At 37.8% G+C, this 21,178-nt stretch overlaps 1 protein-coding gene across 1 annotated transcript in view; it reads left to right on the top strand.

The window, feature by feature from the left end:
- The window catches only part of LOC150089679 (T-cell leukemia homeobox protein 3-like), a 100,632-nt gene extending 80,864 nt beyond the window's left edge, over positions 1-19,768 (top strand). The window contains exon 3 of the mRNA XM_090390072.1: positions 19,347-19,768. Within this exon, the coding sequence (XP_090246198.1) occupies positions 19,347-19,647 (301 nt within the window). The 3' untranslated portion in view covers positions 19,648-19,768. The remainder of the gene's footprint in view (positions 1-19,346) is intronic.
- The last annotated feature ends 1,410 nt before the right edge of the window (positions 19,769-21,178 follow it).

Genomic DNA, 21,178 nt, shown 5'->3' with positions numbered 1-21,178 from the left:
AATACCCGTTTTTAAAATTCAAATTCATCGTGGGAAGTTATTTTATGCCCACCTCGTAGATTAATGAGGTTTAGATAAAAACAAAATTACATTTTATGGGCATATTGTGAACGTGAGTCGGCTCGCACACGCTTTTAATTCGTTTTGTTAGTTCGTTACTACTTAAAGCAGTATAAGTTCACTACTCCTGGCCGATAAAATTTAAATATATTATGGGCGTTGCAGAACCAGGCTTGCTAACCTTGATTGGTCTTGAGGTGCAAGATATAAAAGCCATTACTTCAGCAATTAATGACGTGGTAACTACTTAAAACATTGTTCAGTACGTAAGAGCAAAATAAAGTGGGAGATAGGATCGCAATGGCAATTCCGAGAATGACTTTGCGGGTCTAACGGACCACTTTGTAAACAATTAAATAATTTAGGCTCGGAATTTTACTGGAAGGTCTTGATCTTCGTAAGCGCAGCATCGGAACGAGTCGTGGTATCCCGTTTGATCTAAGAGAGATACAAGTGTCTCGCTATAAAATTCTTCACTCGTAGAATGCATTGTGCTAACTAAAGTAGTCAGATTTCCTGCGCAAGCCGTAACTATGTTGTTGTTGAATCAAAGTAGTCCAAAGAAGCAAAGCTTGCCTTCAATACGACAGCGTAGCGTGGTCTTTTATTAACATCTAAATTCATTCGCCAAACTTGAGTTAATCATCATTTTACACATTTATGTTTTTTTAAATCGTGCTATCTGTAATTGGGCGTGATAATTGTGAAATCTTTTTGATGCAAAACATCAGGTCTTTATCATAGACGAGCGCTTCTGAACTCTATGGTGGAATTTCTCAATCTTTTGTTAATAAAACTCATTGGGAAATCTTCAAGAAATTTCTGACCGCCCACCTACAAATTATATATAGTACGATTTATATTGAAATTAGATTGAAAGCCTTTTCAGGTCGGCAGATTCATTCATGGCCCTCTGATACGTCATAAATTGCATTGTCAGATCAGGTTTGCCATTTATCACCATAGATAACTTTAAATATAACGGGGAAGAATTAAAAACTCCTTTATTATTCAGAGGCCTATTCTCTAATTTTGCTATCATTAAATTTCATTATCTAAATATCGTACACTTTATATATAAGTTTCATTTATCACTCTTTTGGGTAAGTTGCTAAATTCTTCGATGCCTGACAGCCACTGCTTCTATCATCAAATATTAGTAACACCCATTTAACTTAAGAGCTCGTATGAATAGGCCGCTTTTATTTAATCTCTTATTGGCACGTGTAGAGGAATACTGAACGCCAAAAGGGGAATTCTAGAAGACATTTCTTAAGTGAGCTTTTTCATTACATTAAATGGTCTTTAAAAGCTTCTTTAATTCAGAAATATCCTCGAAGAAAACAAGACTGAAAGCGATTTTGAATTTTTGCTATACAAAAAGTACTTCTTTATGTATCATAAATCAAAAATAGAAGAATGCATTCAACGTTTGTATAAACGAATACATACGCTCCCATGTTGAATGCAATCTTCTACTTTCAATTTGTATTGGTCCAATAAAAGATATGTACAGGTTTGTCATGGTCGCTTTTCGATTCTTTTTTTTTTTTTTTTCAGACTTTTTTTTTTTTTATGTGAAGATTTATCCGCTGTCAAATGTATAAACTACTTACTTGTTCCTGTAAATTATCTCCCGAAATTACAAGCCCACGTAAAACCCAATTAGTTTACGAATTCAAATGTTTGCTTGCGATAATTGCAGCACCGATTGCCTGTAGATGTTCCTCCTGTTTTTAGTGACGATCCCATGTGGTTTGATTATCTCAAACTGATCATTTGAGCTAGATGGCTCTTGCCTTTTTTGGCATTGGGTGCCTCTTTTTTCTTTTAAGTGTTTGACTGGCAATGGGTGGGTCGTCTGCAGCTTGACAAATACACCCTCCACAGCACGTGCAGGGTGGAACACCCCTGTGGTGTCTTAAGAAGAAGAGTCAGTAAAGTAATTATGTCACTGACGTTCTAAGATCATTTTGTGGATGCTTGGCCGAGAAGCGGCATATCCTGCACGCGAACCTTTTAGGTTGTATGCGTGTTTCTTGATAAATAAGATGACTGTTTTCTGATCCTTGAACTGGATATCCTTGTATCGCATTTCTCAAAGGCTGGCCTGGATACCAACAAAATGAATTAACTATATCTGTTAGCACCTTTTTTTCCCTTGCCCTACCTAAGCAACGTAATCTCTGACTAGCTTGGCAATCATTTGTAGCAGAATTTGCGCTCTGTGTTATTACTACGTTTGTAATAATCAAACTGAAAAGAAAATAGGAAAATCAGTTTGTAATTTTTTCCTCCTTATTTGATTTTTCCATCATGTAAAACTTCAGGCGACCATAGTGGTTTTGATCGTGCTCTTCTTCTATTAGAAAAAAAAAAAAAGGCTGGATCGTGTGTTTCTATCTAGATGGGAAAACTTTTTAAGGTCTTTTCACAGTGGACAACTTAATGAATCGAGCAAAACAGACAAACCGGCCAAAGAATGCCTCGACATTTGACCCCTCATGGATTTTTTATATTAAGCTGCTTTGATGCTTAATATAAAACACAGTAATATTAACAATTATTATCATCTGTATTAATAATTAATATTATTAATTATTTTATAATTAATACTAATTATTGATATTAAGACCAAAACACGGACATATTTAAAGTCACAAAGGTCCAGTATCTTTATGAAATTGATGCTAGACGACAGAAACAGTAGTCATGGGCCAAGCAAATCCTAGTGATCATGGACCAAGCTGTTTAACAGCTTGGTCCATGATCACTGGGATTTGCTTGTTCCGCTTTGCCAATAGATTCAGTAGGATTCATTAATTGAAACTAAAAACTAAACTTTTATTCGTTTCGTAATAACAAGACTGCTTATCCTTTTGAGATATCTTGGTGAAGAATAATTCCAAATCCGGGTAAATCTCAAAGCTTTTTACTGCTGTCTGCGTATTGTAACAACCCTCTGTTTGCTAATTTACCCGATGATTGGCCTTACCTCATACTTTCTGTTCGAGGTAAGACCATTGGGTAGAAAGCAGTCCAGCAGAAAGTTTTCTGTTGGACAGAATTAAAAGGACACCAAAAACTTTCGGTATACGATCAATACACGCTAAATCGATAGCTACCAACCGTTCTGAAAAGTGCGGTTGGAAGTACGTGATTTAAACACGTTGACCAACTTTGTAATATATGTTAGCTGTGTATTTACAGAGTACAGGTCCTTCAAATTGCTCGATGGCCTTATGCATATTTGTCATCTGTATTTAGTTAGCCAATCTGAGGAGTGAGGTTTTCATCTGAGTATTATATAGGCCGACCCTTTAAAGAACTTTGTATAAATATTTACCGAATTTGTATCAACGATGTATGTATATATGTAATTGTTTTTCTAAGTGCCTGGTGTTTCTTGTTAAACCCTGAATCTGTACAGATTAATATTCAGGGTGAAACACTAGACCTCTCCAGATAATTTCGTAGAGTTCGTATTGCAAAGTCTTTTACTGTGATTTGTAATGTTGGCGTATCTTATGAAGTGGTTACTTTTCTCCATTAAATAAAAACAAGATGGCTGTGGAATATATTCTTTCCGTACGGGCGAATTCAATAAATTCTTTATATAAAGAACATACGATTTATTTGTAGAAATAATTCTCGAATATTAGTCATTGACAATTTTTGGTAACAGAAGTATGGGTCTAATATCACTTAATATCAACTTAGTTTCAGCTTTGGAATGAAGAATTAGAACCCTACCATTCTTCGGAATAAATAGCCATGACCATTTATCTTATTTATTATTTAAATTGAGACTAGCTTTGTCTGTGATCGCAATAGTCTCCGATTTCTGAATGAACAAAAGTTTTAATTAGTTAGTTTCAGGCTGTGTGATTTTTCTCCGGGTATTTCGCTGTTCTCTTCAAAAACTGACATAAAATCCGTGAGATTTACTGGTAAAATACGCATCGAGAAAATCACACACTACATTATAGAGCTGTAATAAGTGAAGAGGTCCGCGATTGGCAACCGCTAAATCTGAAGACAGACAGCACTCAGAAGTTTGACTTCTTCGAACAGATTCTTTCTTATGTAAGGTAGTCTACGATGGAATCAATATTTCTACCACCGTCATCATACATTCGAATAAATGTTTGAACAACCGTGTCCCCCCTCTTCCTTCCCCACCGAGAGAAGAAGTAGCTGGCGCGAGTTTTTTCTTCTTATTCTTCTTTTTGTTTAGAATATAAACCGTCTTTGTCTGTTTCTTGGCATGTAGAAAGCATCCTAATGATTATATCTTCTACTGTTTTTTTTTTTTCCTTCCCTTTTTTTGATCTGCAAGTAATTCCGTACATTTAAAAGATTTATTGCTCTTGAAAGCCATGCTATTCCGTGATCAATTCCTCCCTACCATTCATAGATAAAACAAATTTCTAGTCCGATGGCTTACAGGAGGCCAGTAAGTTGTAGGCCAGCAGAGTGCTTTGATCGACCGGGTAATGCAGTACAGAATCACAGGGGTGTATTTACTAAATTTGCTGATTTCAGGTGTAATGCACGTACGTTGCATTGCACCTGACCATTGCATATTCGGACTGAGAGCAGCGCATCCAGTAATGCTTCGAATTGCATTTCTGACTGAAATGTTAGAATGACCAGCACAAAATTCGATGGCTATTTTCCATCGCGTGTATTTCCTTTCTTTTTCTTTTTTTCCCCTCATCCATGAATTTGGAGAAATAGTTCAGAACATTCCTAATTTTGACTTACTTTCATTTTTTTTTCCCGTTTATTTTTACGCCAAAGCAACTAAGGCTGTTGGGGCGTTTTATAAGTTGTCTAAACTGGTGTATATTCTACACTTTGCCCATTTTTCTCGGTGAAAAACCGGAGTTTTATGGGAAAAGGAGGAAGGAACAAAGCAAACTTCCCCTGAAACCGACTAATTACTCGGTTATAATGTGATGAAGGTGCATGAAGATTCCTCCCGTCTTGACAGAGTTCGAACTTTGGAGTTTGCCACGTGGTGTTAAAGGATGGCACGCGTAATCATCTTGCTATCTGGGAGGGTGGCTTTTAGACAGTGAATGGTTTCCTTTGGATAGAAAATAAATGTGAAGTTGTCAACGTTTTTGAATCCTAATCATTTAATTTCTAGGTGTTGAGATATTTTCTTTTCAAAATTATAAGAAATCGAAATATCTTTGCAGTTATTTGTGTTTAATGACTCTGGCTTATGACAGAATGCATTGTGGCTGATCTCGGTAACCGGGAAAGAATTCATTACACTGGAAGAGGAACCTGCTACTGTAGAACTTCACGACTTCAGCTTCGTGATGTTTAAATTTATGCTTGTGAAATTCTGCCGTTCTTATGTCAGTCTTGGTCAATGATATGTATATGATTCAGGGCGGAATACTCCGTTAATTGTGTGTCTGTAATACACACACACACACACCTACCTATAATATTTATATACTGTAATTGTATAAATTTTCAGTGTAGGCTAATATCAAAGTGTAATGTATTTTTAGAAATGATGCGAATGGCAATTGCTGTTTTTCTGTTATAGTAATAGTTAAAATTATGGTCATATAACGCAGACAAAAGTGAAAGGTGAGGAGACTTGAATAAAGACAGGAACTGGGACAAGGCCTGCGATTCAGAATGTACACACATTAGCTGAAAGGTAATACCACAGTATACGAGTTATATCACTCGGAAAGAAGGATGAACATATATGATTAAGTCCATTCTAAGAACAGTCTGTTGCGCCATTGAGTAGGCCTAGTTTTCGAGGGGGGAAAAAGCAGTTTGTCTCTCTCCCCCATTTTGTCATTTAGGGAAGGGAACTGGGACTCCAAATACCAATTAGTAGTCTTTAATTGGTACTGAACTGCTCCGGCTTTTTAAAAAATAGGAGAACGCTTTCTAAACAGAGAGAGACCAATATCCGCATAGTCGAAGTAAAGCGGGACCACTTTATTTGCAACTTATAATTCCGGCTAATCGGGATATTATTTTATCACTTATGGTCTCCCTACCCGCTCAAACTAAGAGTTTAAACTTGTGATTAACACTTTCGGACCAGTTAGAGAGCTCATACCCTGAAGCAATCAAGTAACCTTGTCGGTTGGTCACGAACTTAAACAGCATAATAAAGAAATTTTCAACATGGGGATTATATCGATTTTATTTATTATTTTTTTCCGCCATCCCTACTTCCAAACTGAGCCAGTTTACATCAGTCGGGTAGGATAAGATCCATGCCGTGTAATGAATGCCCCTGGGGTTTCTAAAGGGATATTCAAGGTGGGGTTATTTGAGCACTGACGATAAAATCTCTCTGCGGAAATGTGAAAATATCAGACACTGTCTGATATTTTCATGCTTTCATTCCAAGAACCTTCCCTTAATGATCCCTTTAGAGACCTGAAGGGTAGGATTAAACCGTATCGTCGTTTAATCCTACCCGTGAAGTCTAATCAAGCCTTATTTTCAGCATGGCTGGATTAGACCTCAGGGGTAATCCTACAGGATTAGAATTCAAGGGTACTATTACCCTTGAAGGTAATCCTACCCTTTTGTTCTTGAGGGTAGTCCTACCCTTGAATTCTAATCCAGCTATATTTTTAGCATGGCTTGATTTTAGCATGATTAGAATCCAACCACGCTGAAAATATCAACCAGTGCTGGATTGAAATAGGGATGGCAAATAATAATAAAAAGAAAAAGAAAATTAATATAGTGATCACATAATAATTGAAAAACATACATCGCTACTTCAATTGCTACGAAACTGTTAATCGCGAGTTTGAACACTTGGTGTGAGCGCATAGGGGGGTCTTTACAGTACGAGAACTAAGTGGCCATTTGATTGCAAATACAGTAGACGTCTTTTATCAAATATTCCCGTTTGCGATTAGTTGTGATGAACTGCAGATTATCTGGCCGACATAACCTGTTCGATTCCGAAAAGGGAAAAGGGGCAGGTGCAATAAAGAGTAGCAAACATGCGCAGTAACATTGCTTATTCGCTTGTATGGCAGGCACTTTAACTTATCGTGATAAAATAGTTTCCACTAATGGCGGCTTGGATTTCATGTTTGGTAACATGAAACAGGTAGCGATGTCTATTAATGCGACAGTCACTTGTGGGAGCGTCATTCTTACTCAATCTCTCCCTCCCCGTTCCGTGAGTGGTAGTACAAATGCAATGTACGCAATGGTCAGGTTATGTTATGTTGAAGGATGACAAGTCGGTAAAACAGAACATAGCGCATTTCGAAACAAAGTTGAGGACAGATTAAATTACAATCTGAATTTGAAATTGAGCTCAGTTATTTACCCACAGCAGGAAAAAAATCGTTTAAAAGGTGAAATGATAATAAACTGCAGATTTTCAATACAAATAAATGGCTGTAGGTCAAAGCCACTGAGATGAAATTCCCCATCCCTAGATTGAACTTTCCAACTTTTGGAGAATCAGCGAATCCATCATTATTCATTCAATTTTCATCCAAATATTCATTAATGATCTTTGTGTCAAACTGATAATGGATTTTAAGAGAAATTGAAGCAAATAGAACACAGAAATTTGTTATTCTCGATATAGATATAGTAATAATCCAGATTATCCTGATATACGTTCGGAACTTATTATATATATCTCTTGTCAAAGGGATATAAAATGAATCAAATGTCACTTCTCAACTCTATCTGGGAAACATTGTATACATGTACATAAAACAATAGGCGTGGAAAAAGGAAACAAAACAGTAGATAGTACTTAATGCACCAGACATGAAAATTGATGAGGAGGGGTGGACGAAAAGGAGAAGGGGGATACAACTTTCGACCTTCCTTTTTTAAAGGAAGTACTTAACGCATTCCTTTGTAATAAGTTCTCGTTAAATTAGCTTAGACAAATAAAACAGAAGACAAATAAATCGCCGACGTACTAGTGGATAGAATTTTTTAATTCTTGTTTGTTTGGATTTTTGGAGAGATGTCACTGTTGTTTTTATTATGTAATATTTTTATGTTGTACCTGTAACTTATTTAATAAGAATTACTTGTAAATTATTAAGTGAATTATTATAACCAAAGTTATAATTCATTGAATTATAACTTTGGAAGCTAACTAAAGTGTACATTAATAGAATCGCTTTTTAGATTTCTGAGCAAGACAAGACGAGTTCCCATTGTTCGTTAACATTTTCCAGCGATATAACTCTACTCTTTTCAGACCTTTTTGAACCACTTGCTCCTAACAACTGGTTTGGGGAAATACTCCATAATATCAAGATTAGACACACTATTATTATTTTTCCTTCTTTCCACCCCGACGGTCTGATGTTGCGATTAGCAATCCGAATCCTCGCTAGGTGGAACGATATTAAAACATTTTCTCTTGTCAGAAGTGTATTCTTCGGATTCATTCTTGATTTGATCGACAATAAAGATTATGGGAAAAGCTACAGCTGCCTGAACAAATTAACTCATTGCTTGTAAATGTCATATTGGGAAGATGAATGTGAAAATACGTTTTATGTATAAAATATAATAATATTCACTTAATTTTTGAGGGGCTTAAAAATTTATGACTCAACAAGAGTCCCAGAAATTCTGAGGACCCTCTTGGCTGCCGGTCTTTGCTCGTATTGCCTGGAACTATAATATTTCACACGTTACATAAAGCTTTGAAGACAGAATAGGGTTTATTGTTTGGTTCATGCATCATACGAGTCACCTATATCAGAGGCTTCCATTCCAATGCCTACCAATCTATCGCAAGTCGCCCATCGGTGCTACTCTATAGTAGCCTATGCGACCCACGACGGTATTTGCTGCTGCACCCTCAGATTCAAACATATCACAACATTTCCGATATTATTTTGTTCAAGAAACGACTGATTGTTATACCATAGTAGTATTTATTTTTTAAAGATTTTTGGGAGATTAAGAAGTATTTTTTCACTTAGTAGTGTCATTTGGAGGAAGAGGCTGTTTTATGCTGCTCACGGTGTAATATATAATTGGACTGGCTGCGGCCCAATAAAACTCAGACACCTCTGACCTATATCGACTTGATAAGACCGAGAGAAACGTTTGGAGTAAACTACTGGTCTGGTAATTATATAACACCGAGCCAAATCTCTTACAACCATTAAATATGCATTCATTTGGAGTGGAATGGAACTTTTGTAATTATGACGTATCTCGTGACACATAAAATGATTTAGCGTTACCTTTTACAGGTATAAAAAGCACTACCACTGAATCTAGATGCAAGATACAAAATACGTTGAAATAAGAAAGGAACACAGATACGATTTCTTAATTCAGTTAGAAAATTCAAACCTTGGATGATTATTCCCCCACTGAAGGTCATTTTAATATGACAAAACGGATGGAAGCAGTCCGTAAAGAGTAGACCAGTTCTTGATGGACTCAATTCTTGATGGACGTTCTTTACTGATTAATTAATTTATTTATTTTTTATGCTTAATTTCTTTTTTGAATAAATGTTTAACAAATAGTGATACTGCAGTTTTCTAAATATATTTATAAATAAGTGTTATTTAAATGTATTGTTTTTAATATTCATTACTAAGGCGCTATTTTTATAAAATATTATTATATTAATATTGAATTTTAAATAAATATATTTAGCATATTTATTTTGGAGTTCATTTGCTCTCTGTTTTAATAATGCATTTATTTATTATAAAAAAATATAATTGCAATACGCTTCTCTTTAAAAATAAATTTAAAAAATGCAATACTTAAATTGATCAGTTGAAATCGAATGTTTAGGACATAGTAATTGACTGTGGTAAAAGATGCAGCAAGTGTAATAGTTGCCACAGCTGTGCCTTTATCTACATTTTCATAAAACGGAAACTGAAAAGTAGATATATCGAAGCTGGTTTTGACAGCCTTGATATGGCAAAATTGGCTTTCGGAAAGCAGTCATGACTGCGTTTATGAAGTTAAACATAACCGGGTAGGTTTGGTAGTCCGAAATCCACCTGAAGAGCATATTCAAGGCAACGTTTCAACCCTTATTCATATCTAACAGCAGAAGTGTGGCGCATAAACCCACACATCCCTCCTCCAAATGTCCATTTCGACACTAATCTCTTCCCATTTGTTTTTTCTCCTCCATTACACTTCTCCCTTAACATTAACCCGGTTGAAATTTAGTTTCTTTTCGTCCATATTTCATTCTCCTGTACTCTCGAACCTCGCCCCCCCCTCTCCAGCACTCACGTCAGATTTCAGATTGTTATTTACTTATCGTGGCCTTCCCTACACTAAATCAGAGACGAATCCCAGACGGAGTTTTCGCTTCACGACGTTTCCTTGGTAACACCTGCTTTATTATCGACCGGTATGAAATATTGGAAGGGATGGACGGAGGGAGGAAGGAAAAGAGAGAGAGAGAGAGGTACGAGGATGCAACTTCCAATTGCAGTCACACCAACGCTTATCCCACTTACTGCCCTTTATATGATGCATCATTTAGTGTTGATCACCAGCGAGGTTCGTCTGTTGGATTCAGCTGGCATACTGTTATTTTTATTTCCATTAACGACATCTACGTGTGTACTTCATATGTGGTTAATTTCATCCAAGTTAACACCGGAGAAAAATAGTCCATATTGCATAGCATTTCGGAGCGCTATCAAGCAAGAGTGCAACATTTCTCTGGTTCTCTGAATCCTAATGAGAAATGTGCTGAAAGATTTGATTACAACAAAATAGCTTGAATTAAGTTAAACGACGGATGATAAACATTCAATCTTTATTCGAAGAACATTATTCTTAAAAAATATATTAACAACCTTACTCGATCAACAAAAGTACTAGGTAGAGATCCAATGGAAGGTCATATCTTCTCTAGTGTTTTTCGGGTCTGTTGATGGTAGTCATAAATATCCATACTGACCAGACGTGGTGTAGGTGGAAACAAACTTCGAATACCTCACAAAGGGCTACTTCCTCTGCCAGAGATTAGCAAAATCAGACCTAATTGAAGAATACTTTATAAATTTCTCCACTACATGACGGGATTCGAACCTAGATCTTTCCAAACGTGTGAAAAGATATATACATGTACTATCACCGAGGGCTACTAGCTACTACCGAGATATAATTGCCAGTGTTATATCTTATGGCTGACGTTATCTAATATATTTATATTTCAATCTTCAAATAGAATGAAGTCCCAATACATTATCTTAAACGGCAGTTATCAATTTAGTGAGTTGGAGCTCATCGTTCTATGAAACACGATTGCTGAGACGTAAAGAATCCTCTTCCGTTATATCTTTATTGGTGCACTATGACCAACGTATTCGATACGTCAAAAATCCCCAAAACAATGACCATTCTTTGTTCACCTCGTCCCCTACCCTTCCACATTTCTTTCCCTCCAGCACCTTCTCTGAAATCGTTTTTTTCTGCTATTTTTAAAAATGCTCCCTTTGATGGCTTCTTCCTTCGCTCACCACTCACTTGTTTTCTCTCATTTTATGTATTAGGTTCATCAACTTTTTAGTTCAGAAAGTGGAGTTTGGCTCGTTTTAAACGGCGGTTGGCATTAAGAGAAAATCCAGATTTTCGTATTTCCTCTAAGTAACTCTGTTCCTCCTTCCACTCAAAAAAAAAAGTGAAAAGTATCGTCCGAAACTATCCGCAATGACACTTTGCCGGAGGCTCTCCAGCATTCGAACACCCCCAGTTTTTTCGCTAGTTCCCCTTTAGTCTTTGAAAGACGATGGTAATTTCGTCTGGAGAAGGCCAGCAGAGACATTAGAATTTGTAGCCTATAATCAACCACTTCGTGGCGCCACAGTGCTCTAACAAGGGGCGTCATTTAGTTTATTTGGAACTTGTTTTATATGGAAAACATTTCTTCCAACAATTGCTTAGTAGCTTCGGGCACACTACCAGACATTCGTGTCTTTATGAGGGCAAAAGCTTGTCTCGTAATCATCGTGCTCTCCCCTCTCCCCAAAAATATCTGTATTTTGCTGTCATTTTCATTGAAAACAGAGGACGCGTTGCCGATTGTACAAATGCTTGCAATGCACTGATTACATGTCAGTGTACTGAACTTGTCTTTCTATCTATTGGCTAGCGGGGTGAAGCAGAAGCCAAAGAGCAAAATGAATTTAAACACCCGGGTCGGCACCTTCAGAAAAGAATACATGTATAGAATCATATTTAAAGACATTTTTGCCACTTTGATTCATTCCTATTTAAGGATAGAGATATTAAGGATGCAGACAGTCGTCTGTGATGGTCATAAATCATCGTACAATTTGCAGTTTGGTGTATACGTACACAAGGTTCTTTATATGCATAAAGAACCTTATGCAGACTACGAATAGCCAAAGAGTATTGGCTATTTTATAATTTTAAATATAATTTTTTTTCACTTGAACATCGAGTTGTTCGTGTAGAAAAATATTTTCCTTTTGGTCAAGTTTGCAATTTGTATATTCGATTTCTTCCTTCACTAGAACACACCATTTTTCCTCTGTTCCTATAGTAGCCTGAATGGCAAGGCTAAAGGACTGCACTTTGCCTTTTACAATTCAAATGCGTGTCCCGTTTGTATGGTTCTGAACAAAAAGACTTCTTCAAGGCTGTGATTTATAGTTTCTAGGTGATGGGTGTTTCCTGTTTCATAGGCCTCCGATGGAAATCGAGTTGGGAGTACTTCGCCCTATATCCAGCTCTCTACTAAATTACGTTAGCGTAGGTGTAGTTTTGTCTATGACATATGCTAATCAATCACCTATATTTAATGTCTTCACTCAAAAGTTGCGGACAGAATCAATTATCAGTACAGTATGGCTTTACTAACCACAGTGCCCCAATATCGTTCGCAGTATATAAAAACAGATGCTGTTACCGAAGTAGAATACTAAATACCAAAATAGAAAAGAGATGATATCGATATGAATAATAAGTTCTCGGGTCCATCCAGGACAAATGCAGTTTTCCCGTATTGTTGGATAACCCGTGCTTTACATCTTGATGTAAAGTCTCGTAGGTCATAGAGAAGAGTGCCTCGAGCCACTTGCCGCCCGGGAAATATGCGTCTGTTATTATTGCAAGCAGCCGACGTTGCTGATTTCGGAGGAGTGGAAGAAGGGGTAAAAGTGCATCGGTGTTCCGCTATCGGGGATGGGGCAGCACTTCGTGTGCGACACGCCATTTGTTAGTTGGTGGGATTAATATTTTATTCCCTCGTTTCGTCCACTCCCTGGGTAACTGATCTACTGCTGGCAAAATTAAATTCAAATTCTGTTTACAATTAATAGTAAAGGAATCTTAGACCTGTCCCAGCACCTAGAACTTTACAAATTACCCATTTGTAAAGATTACAAATCTTTACAAATGTTTCTCTTTCATTGAAGGGGAAATGAAAGGGAAAAGATAAAAATGGGAGGAAAAATCGCTCTTTTTGGCCCGACAGAGCCATACAGGCTGGTTCTACCTGATAACCGCTAATTTGCCAAGTGCCATTTAGAGAATTCCTGCTGTATGCTATAGGAACCTAACCGCAGACTTTTTATTTATTTATTTTATTTTTTAATTTTTTTTAAAATGAGTATTGAGACGTGGAATATTTCGTTTAGTACAGTTGCCAGCATTTTCACCACGAAGAATCCATTTGGGTATTATTTTTTCCCACGGATCCCCTTTCTGTTTTTTTTTTTAATCAACTAACAGTTGACCCTTTTCCCCATTTTTTTTCACAATACAGCTTTTGATTTCGTTAAGTAATGAAAATGATAAACAGAAAGAAATCGAATAATCATGCACGGATAATCCCCAACCAGATATGCATGTCTGCAGCTTACTTGAAAGTAGTTCGCAGATCCCTAGATTTCCTGGATCTGTGATATAGATATAGTTAGCGAGCAGTTCACCATTGTGCTTGAGGGTTAATGCGTAAATTCTGTCAGTTATTCCAGCACAGTTTCGTTAATCAGGGTTGTAGTTACTCTCTTATTTCACTCTAGTTTTTTCAGGTTTTCCAGCCCGTACAACATGCAGATTGGCTCACAAACGCAACTGATGTGAGCGTACCATTGTGGACACAGTGGAGAAGAAAATTCTGCTAATACCAGATGAGAGTGAGTAATGTGGGTATTGTGAATAGTGTCATTGTGTTGTTCATCTGGCCATTGAGTGATTGGAAGCCCCATCGCTAGGAAGGAGCGTTCCAACATCCTTCCACGGCACGAAGAAGGATGCTGGGTCGTAGAAGGACGCCTGTTGGAGTCCTTCCCCAGCATAACAAGGAGGGAAAGAACCCATGAAAATAAATGAAAAAGAGGATGGGAATAGTAAAAATGTAAGACAAGGTTGAGACCACAAGGAGGGTTTCCAAGGACGAGCAGGAGTTCAAGAAGTCACTAGTGAAGAACATCCTAATAGCAGGATGACATGATGATAGCAGAAAGTCAATAAGGCAAAGCGGTAGAGAAGAAAGAAAGAGAAAGAGAGAGAGAGCCGTGAAATTGGCAGCGAGAAATACTATCCCGCAAGAGGTAAGAGCGGGCCTCAGAATAGGGTCTGTGCCTAGATATCCCACGCCAGAGAGCAGGCGTCAGCAAATGTAAAGTACTGTCCCGAACGGTTTGCCAAGACACTGGGCCATAAGATTTCAGTGGCGAAATCCCGCGCCCGCAGAAATAGGGATCCTACCCCAATGGGGTTAGCAAAAGGAGAGTCTGGAAGATCTATGTCAGAAGGTCGAAGGAGTCCATCCAGGCGATCGACTGGTGTAGCGTTCTTTTTTTATTTTTTATTTTTATTAATAACAAGATACACAACAGGTAACCATTAACAGTGTATCTGAGATCAGAACACTAACAATAATAAGAGATCCAACAGGAAGATAAACATTGATGTAGATTCAAACATTAAAATCATATGTACAAAAGAGGATTGCATTAAGTTAAGTTACCGGTAAAACAAGTAATAAGTAATCAGTTAAAGAATAGAAATATAATAAAACAAATAATACTAATAAACTACAATAATTAGATGAGAGCTAGTCACTTTGCAGTTTAAGAGAAGAGGCAAACTTGTGGATGGAGTTCATCGGTGATTGGGAGTTGTCAAAGAAGTCAATGAGAGAGTCATTTGCTGATTCTGTTCAGTGGGCTGAACTTCATAAAGTCCGTGGTGGCAGAGTCAAGGCGAAACGGTGTTCTCTTCTGGAATACGGAACAGTTCTCTTCTGGAATAGGGAGAATAGCAGTTGCAGCAGTGACAGTCAGGAAGCGTCTTTTCCGCTTTCCACATTACTGCACCGCAGTAATGTAGAAAGGTGTTGCAGGCTTCCTTAGTCTTGATCAGGGAATGAAAGGACTGAAGGGCTGGAAAATTGCATTTCAGAAAAAGTTGTTGCTTAAGTTCAAGATACGCATAAAATGGCTCCAATCTTCCCCGCAGATACAAGTGTCATCTTTAACTATTCCGAGTTGTCTAAGTCGAGCTTTGATGTATCCGTGGCCTGTGAGCATAAAGGTGGTTTTCAGGTTGAGAGTCAAATTATGAATCTCTTCCCAGTCAATAAACATACCAGAAATTTCCCTAGACTAGTTTGCAGAAACCGACGCCCTAGTCGAACTGTGCAATCTGTGCTCCAAACACCAGGGAGCTTGTTTGTTTGATTGGGGACTTTTTTTTAGCGCATTGGCATCTATGACCATAGTGCGCCACACCAGGGAGCAGATCGCTGAAGTTTTTGGCGCTCTCGGCGACTGCCTAATTGAACTATATGAGCGGATGCTACCCCTGTACATAACACATGATAATTCATGAACTGAAACACTAGGAACAAAGTAATGCTCCACAAAATTCTCCATCCAACTTCCATTTTGTGCAATGACGTGACGAATCAGGACGGTGAAATTCTTAAGCGCGGTTTGCTAAGCTTCTGTGAAGATTAATCCCATACATTTTTCTTCTGCCAGCCACTTTCAGATAATCACTTGCGTACATCATTATTAGTGAGCACACTTTTTGAGATGTTCCCGCAATACATAGTTTGATGGGTTTAATTGGGTGATAATGGAAATGCAAGAGTCGTCAGATCATTGAATCACAGGACATTGTGTTCAAACGTTTTTCCCAAAAATTTGAACACGATGATTGCTGCATGAAGCCATGAGCATTTTCGCTGGAACAAAATAACATTGATACATACGCCGTGACCCGTCGGAAAAAGTTATTCGGAAAACCCTTAAAGTATACTTTACAACTGACTGAGTCTTCATTGAAACTAGGAGAAATGGGCTAACTGAGAATGACGAGTCCATCAGTAACAGCGTGTAGATTTATAAAGTCCAGAGGCTTGATTTTTATGAAGTCCAGAGGGTCTCTCTTTTATAACTGGCATGCAGTAAGATGCGGCAGGTTTATTCAAGGAACCTTCTTTAATGTCTTCCAAGTTGTCTGTGCTCTGTCAGACATGCATATGGACTGGATGATCAACATAACATTTCCGTTATCCAGTAAGGCTATATGTTTCTTCCAAATACTGCTGTCTTTTTCCGGTTTGTTCACATCTACACCAAATTCATTTCAAAAAGTTTGCTCTGTTATAACCACAGACTCTTGCAATAAATATTCTTCTTCGGCTGTGTATTCTTACTGCAGGCTGCCTTTACCAAAAAAGCTAAAAACACTGTAGTGTATAAGAAACTGAAATAGTTTAACGAATTAAAAGATCACCTGCATTGCGAATTAGTAAAACAGCAAATTCGCGTAATTTCTTTCATTATTTAATTTTTCTTCCTGAGCACTACAGATTGATAACATAATCAAGCCGAATGGGAGAAGTTTGTAACACGTCATTACCGATCCAAATATTACATTTTCTATTAAATACTTGGCCTCGTGCTAATGGAGCAACCCAGGGCACTTAACGCAAACCAATTTAAGGTTATGAACGTTTGACTTCAGTATTATTATCTTCCCATCGGGCCTTATCAGTCTGAAGCCAGGTAAGTCTGTGCGGGGCCTCTGTCAGTGCCCATTATATAAAAGATTTCTAGGTTCTTGTTATACTCTGCAGCCCAACTACAAGCTGCGGAATAGATAGTTTTAAACGCGCGTTAATATAACTTGGCGGTGGAGATACTGTGGTCTTAACTCATTATTGCATTTATTAGCTTAATCTGCTAGGCCTTGATAATGAGGCTAGTTCTAAACAGACGGACATAAGAATAGCAAGCCTTGTGGAGCTAGCTATTCGTTAACAGCATTCGTTAGCAGAGTGAAATTGGCGAGATAGACCCAAGAATTAATGACCTAGCGGAAGTGGTGCCATTAATCGCTTCCATGTCGCTTAGCCCTTTCTCGATGTACACGCAGTTTAGGCTGTCAAGTAATTAACACTCTACAACCCTCCCACGTGATGCGGCATTACATGCGAGCAAGAGGTGCTGTTACGTCAGTAGATTTCAGCTCCTGATGACCATAAGAATGCCAAGCCTTTATTAACTTTAATGGGCTAACCTCAGTTTATCTCCGTAAGACTTGCCTTGTGGCTGATGTACAACTATTAAGACTAATGCAGTTTCTCGTTTGAATATTTATTCACTTTAACGAGATCCAGCGTGTGAATTTTCTACAACTTCTGCAGCACTCACCAACACTAGATTATCTTCTCTTGATGGCCGCTCATTCCAAAGTTATTCCTTTATTGGGACCGGGCTCTTTTTGGCTGCATTTTTGCTTTATTCATTTTTATTATTATTTTTTATTATCTCATTGTAGATGCTTTATTTTCTTATGGTTCTCCATGGTCGAACTGCATGGTCGGCGAAATTCTCATCACTTTCCATATAAAGGGTTTTTTTTTTTCCCCCTTTTTGGAATCTGCCTAGGACAAGGTGGAATGTTCTTCTTCTTCTGGCGTTATAACCCAGGGTGGGTCTTAGCCTTCTCAACGATGTTCCACCAATAAGCCCTCCCACACTTCTTATTCTCATGATCTACAAGGTGTAATGTAGCAAGATCTAAACATATCTTGAGGTAAGCCAGCAACGATTTCAATGGAAACTTCATCTTTCTGCGCTGTTTAGTGAGCGTCCTGGTAAACAAGACTACCGGAAATATTCAGACACAAAAACTAGTGTTTTGCTTATTAAGTTCAAAGTACTGGTAACTTGCTATTCCTACATTATTTTATATGGTAATCTGAATGAAAGAAGTGCTCAAAATTATTTCAAAAAGAAATGTCATCCAGTAACATTTTCGTATTGATCAATTTCGAGTTGTTAAAGAAGTTTCACCGAGGAAACTAAGGTCATGAGTCAGCCATGTATAATTTTATATGTTTATATGCCTTGGAACTACCAGTTCCATTTTCTGGAACTGTCAGTTCCAGAATACGGAACTAATAGTTCCAAATTGCGGAACTAACGAGTTCTGTAGAATACAAAGCTAGCTAGTTCTTCTATATTCTGGTTTTTTTTTACGATTAGAATATAAGGTTTGAGTTTAAAATTTTTCAAAAATATGAAAGGGGAACACGGTTTTAAATTCGCATTGGAGTTTAGCTTGATTTGAAAACAGTTTCAATGTATATTCTTTAAAATACAGAAACAAAGAATATATCTTTAATTATTATTATTATATATTTTTAATACATGTTTAGTTTTAGATTAGTTTCTCTTTATCATGGTGCAGGGAAAGGGGTTATTTGGTGACAAATGTTTATCCAAAATCGCTTTGATCCGTTGAATGACCGTTTATAACTTCCTTTCCCACTTTACTTTGTCGTTGCTGTCTGCTTCATATCGGGCATAAAATGTCACATGAACCACACGCAAAAAGCTGCCATTGTTCTAGGAGAGTGCCGTTTGAATTTTCACGCATCGCAGTCTCGGCCCGAAACGTAACAGCGGCCATTAATGACAGAAGAGACCGTTTACGACACCGAAATTAGTAGTTGTGTACTTATACGTACACCTTGGAATACAGAAGCCGTGCGTGAGGACACACATCACAGTCGGGTTAATGAGCCAATTAGGGGTGGTGTAAATAACATTTCTCAGAGGTGGGAATAGCTAAAGTCCCTTGAAGGGGTTAATTAGAAATATTTAGAGAAAGGATTGCGTGTTATTGAAGTTAGAATACTTTAAACAACTTTATAATCCCACTGGGAGAAGGTCAAAATTAACTTTTTTTTTTTATTCTCCCCTCTCTCTTTCTCTCTCTGTCCCTCTCCCTCTCTTTACATATAGGCGTCAGACCGCCGAGGAGCGCGAGGCAGAACGGCAGGCCGCCAACCGTTTGATGATGTCTCTCCAGGCGGAGGTGGTGACCAAGTCAATCTACGACTCCTCACGAGATTCCCTGTGTATTAGCAACGCATCGCTGCATGCGCTGCAGTCTCTCCAGCCGTGGGCCAACGAGAGTGCCGCCGCCGCCGCCGCTGCTGCTGCCGCCGCTGCGGCTGCCGCTGCAGTCGGTGCCCACCATCAACCCCCTGACAGACCGCCCGCCTATCTTGGACCGCCATCATTAGCGTCGCCGATCTGTTGAATGCCCCGTGTAATGACAAATTAGTGAGGAAACTCTATTGGTAAAAACAGGTGACAGCTGTGTCGACAACTGTTAATTAATAGGACGCATGCGTTGCTGTGGAACACCACCAGAGTGTGGTTTAGTTGCAGGTAAAATATCTGTAGTACAAATTCTGCTCAGTTTCAAAATACTGGCATTCATCGTGTGGAAGGATTCACCGCGCATGTCCGTGTATAATTTCATTATTGTTTGTTTTAAAGAGATGAGTTATCTGTTAGAATAACTTGTTTTAATTCTTAAGTGGGATTTATGAGGTTTCGCAGCAACATGTGCATCAAGGAGGATCGCGATGTCTTTTCCTTGAGACTGTGACTCGAAGGTGCCTCAAGAAACACGAAGTGCGAGTTCTTTTTGTTAAGTGAGACCGACAGAAAGTATATCTATCGGTTGCACTTTAGGAGGTCTGCACAAAATAAAAGAAACTACGAATTGTGTTTCTTTTGTTATTGTTTTCTTTTATTCAGACCGACTTAAGTAGCCCTGAACGGTAAATAAAGTTATTTTATTTTCTTTTGCTAAACTTTCTAACAACTATGTAACATATCCCTGTCTGGTTGACTTCGCTAAATAAATTTCCCTTAGCAATGACAACAGGATCCTGTTTTTATTTACTTACATCACACTCCATTGTTTTGTTTTTATGTTTGTGTACCAGTTTTTGAACAATTCACACGCATTGAGTTCTGGTTACAATTGCAAAGATATCGCCATTAGGTCTAACACAGTTTACGTTCACTTTGCAGATAAAAAGGAGAAACAAAATCAACAGCATTGATTATCTGTTAATTGACTCCAGAGGTGTGTGTGTGTCTGAATGGCGAATGCGGATCTGGCCGTAGGGCCAAGATGGACTAAGAAAATCTCGGAATAATTGAATTTATAATTGGTTTGAAAATATCAGTACAATTGCTATTATCTAGTATCAATAATATCTCCACTATTACTGATATTTGTTTTATTTTATAGTAAATAAATTACTACAAAGCTGGTGGATTTTTTATAATAATTTAATAATTATTTTATTTCATAAATTAATTATTCAAATAAATCTTAGAGCATAAAGCTTCATGACCACAATTTTTAATCTGCTCTACCATCTTGCATCTCACATATTGTGGGTATATCATGTCACTGGGTTGTTCCCTTCTTCAATACTCTTATCCACCGACAAGACTTCAATAAGAGTTGAACCCGGGTTTGGGTAGACTTATCAATCCGAATCTAAATTTCGGTATTGAGTTGTGAGCTCGATCGCATTAACTTAAAAAGAATTTAAGCCGTGGTTGGTAAACCTGTCACTCTGTAAATAAACTGAAATTGATAGATTCTAGCCTCTTCTGTTTAATATCGTGTTTTCTTCTCTTACATCTATCCCCTCTTCCTTCCCTTCCAGGAACTGTTCATTCTCGTGGACTGTCTGCCAGAGGCTGCCCTTTGAGATATGGATTTATTTTTTTATCCCGTAATTAAAACCCCCTCTGCGTAGTGG

Source organism: Mastigoproctus giganteus, chromosome 2 (assembly GCF_048544385.1).
Source record: "Mastigoproctus giganteus isolate SK-2022 chromosome 2, ASM4854438v1, whole genome shotgun sequence".
Lineage (NCBI taxonomy): Eukaryota > Metazoa > Arthropoda > Arachnida > Uropygi > Thelyphonidae > Mastigoproctus > Mastigoproctus giganteus.
This window is presented reverse-complemented; position numbering and strand designations above follow the sequence as displayed.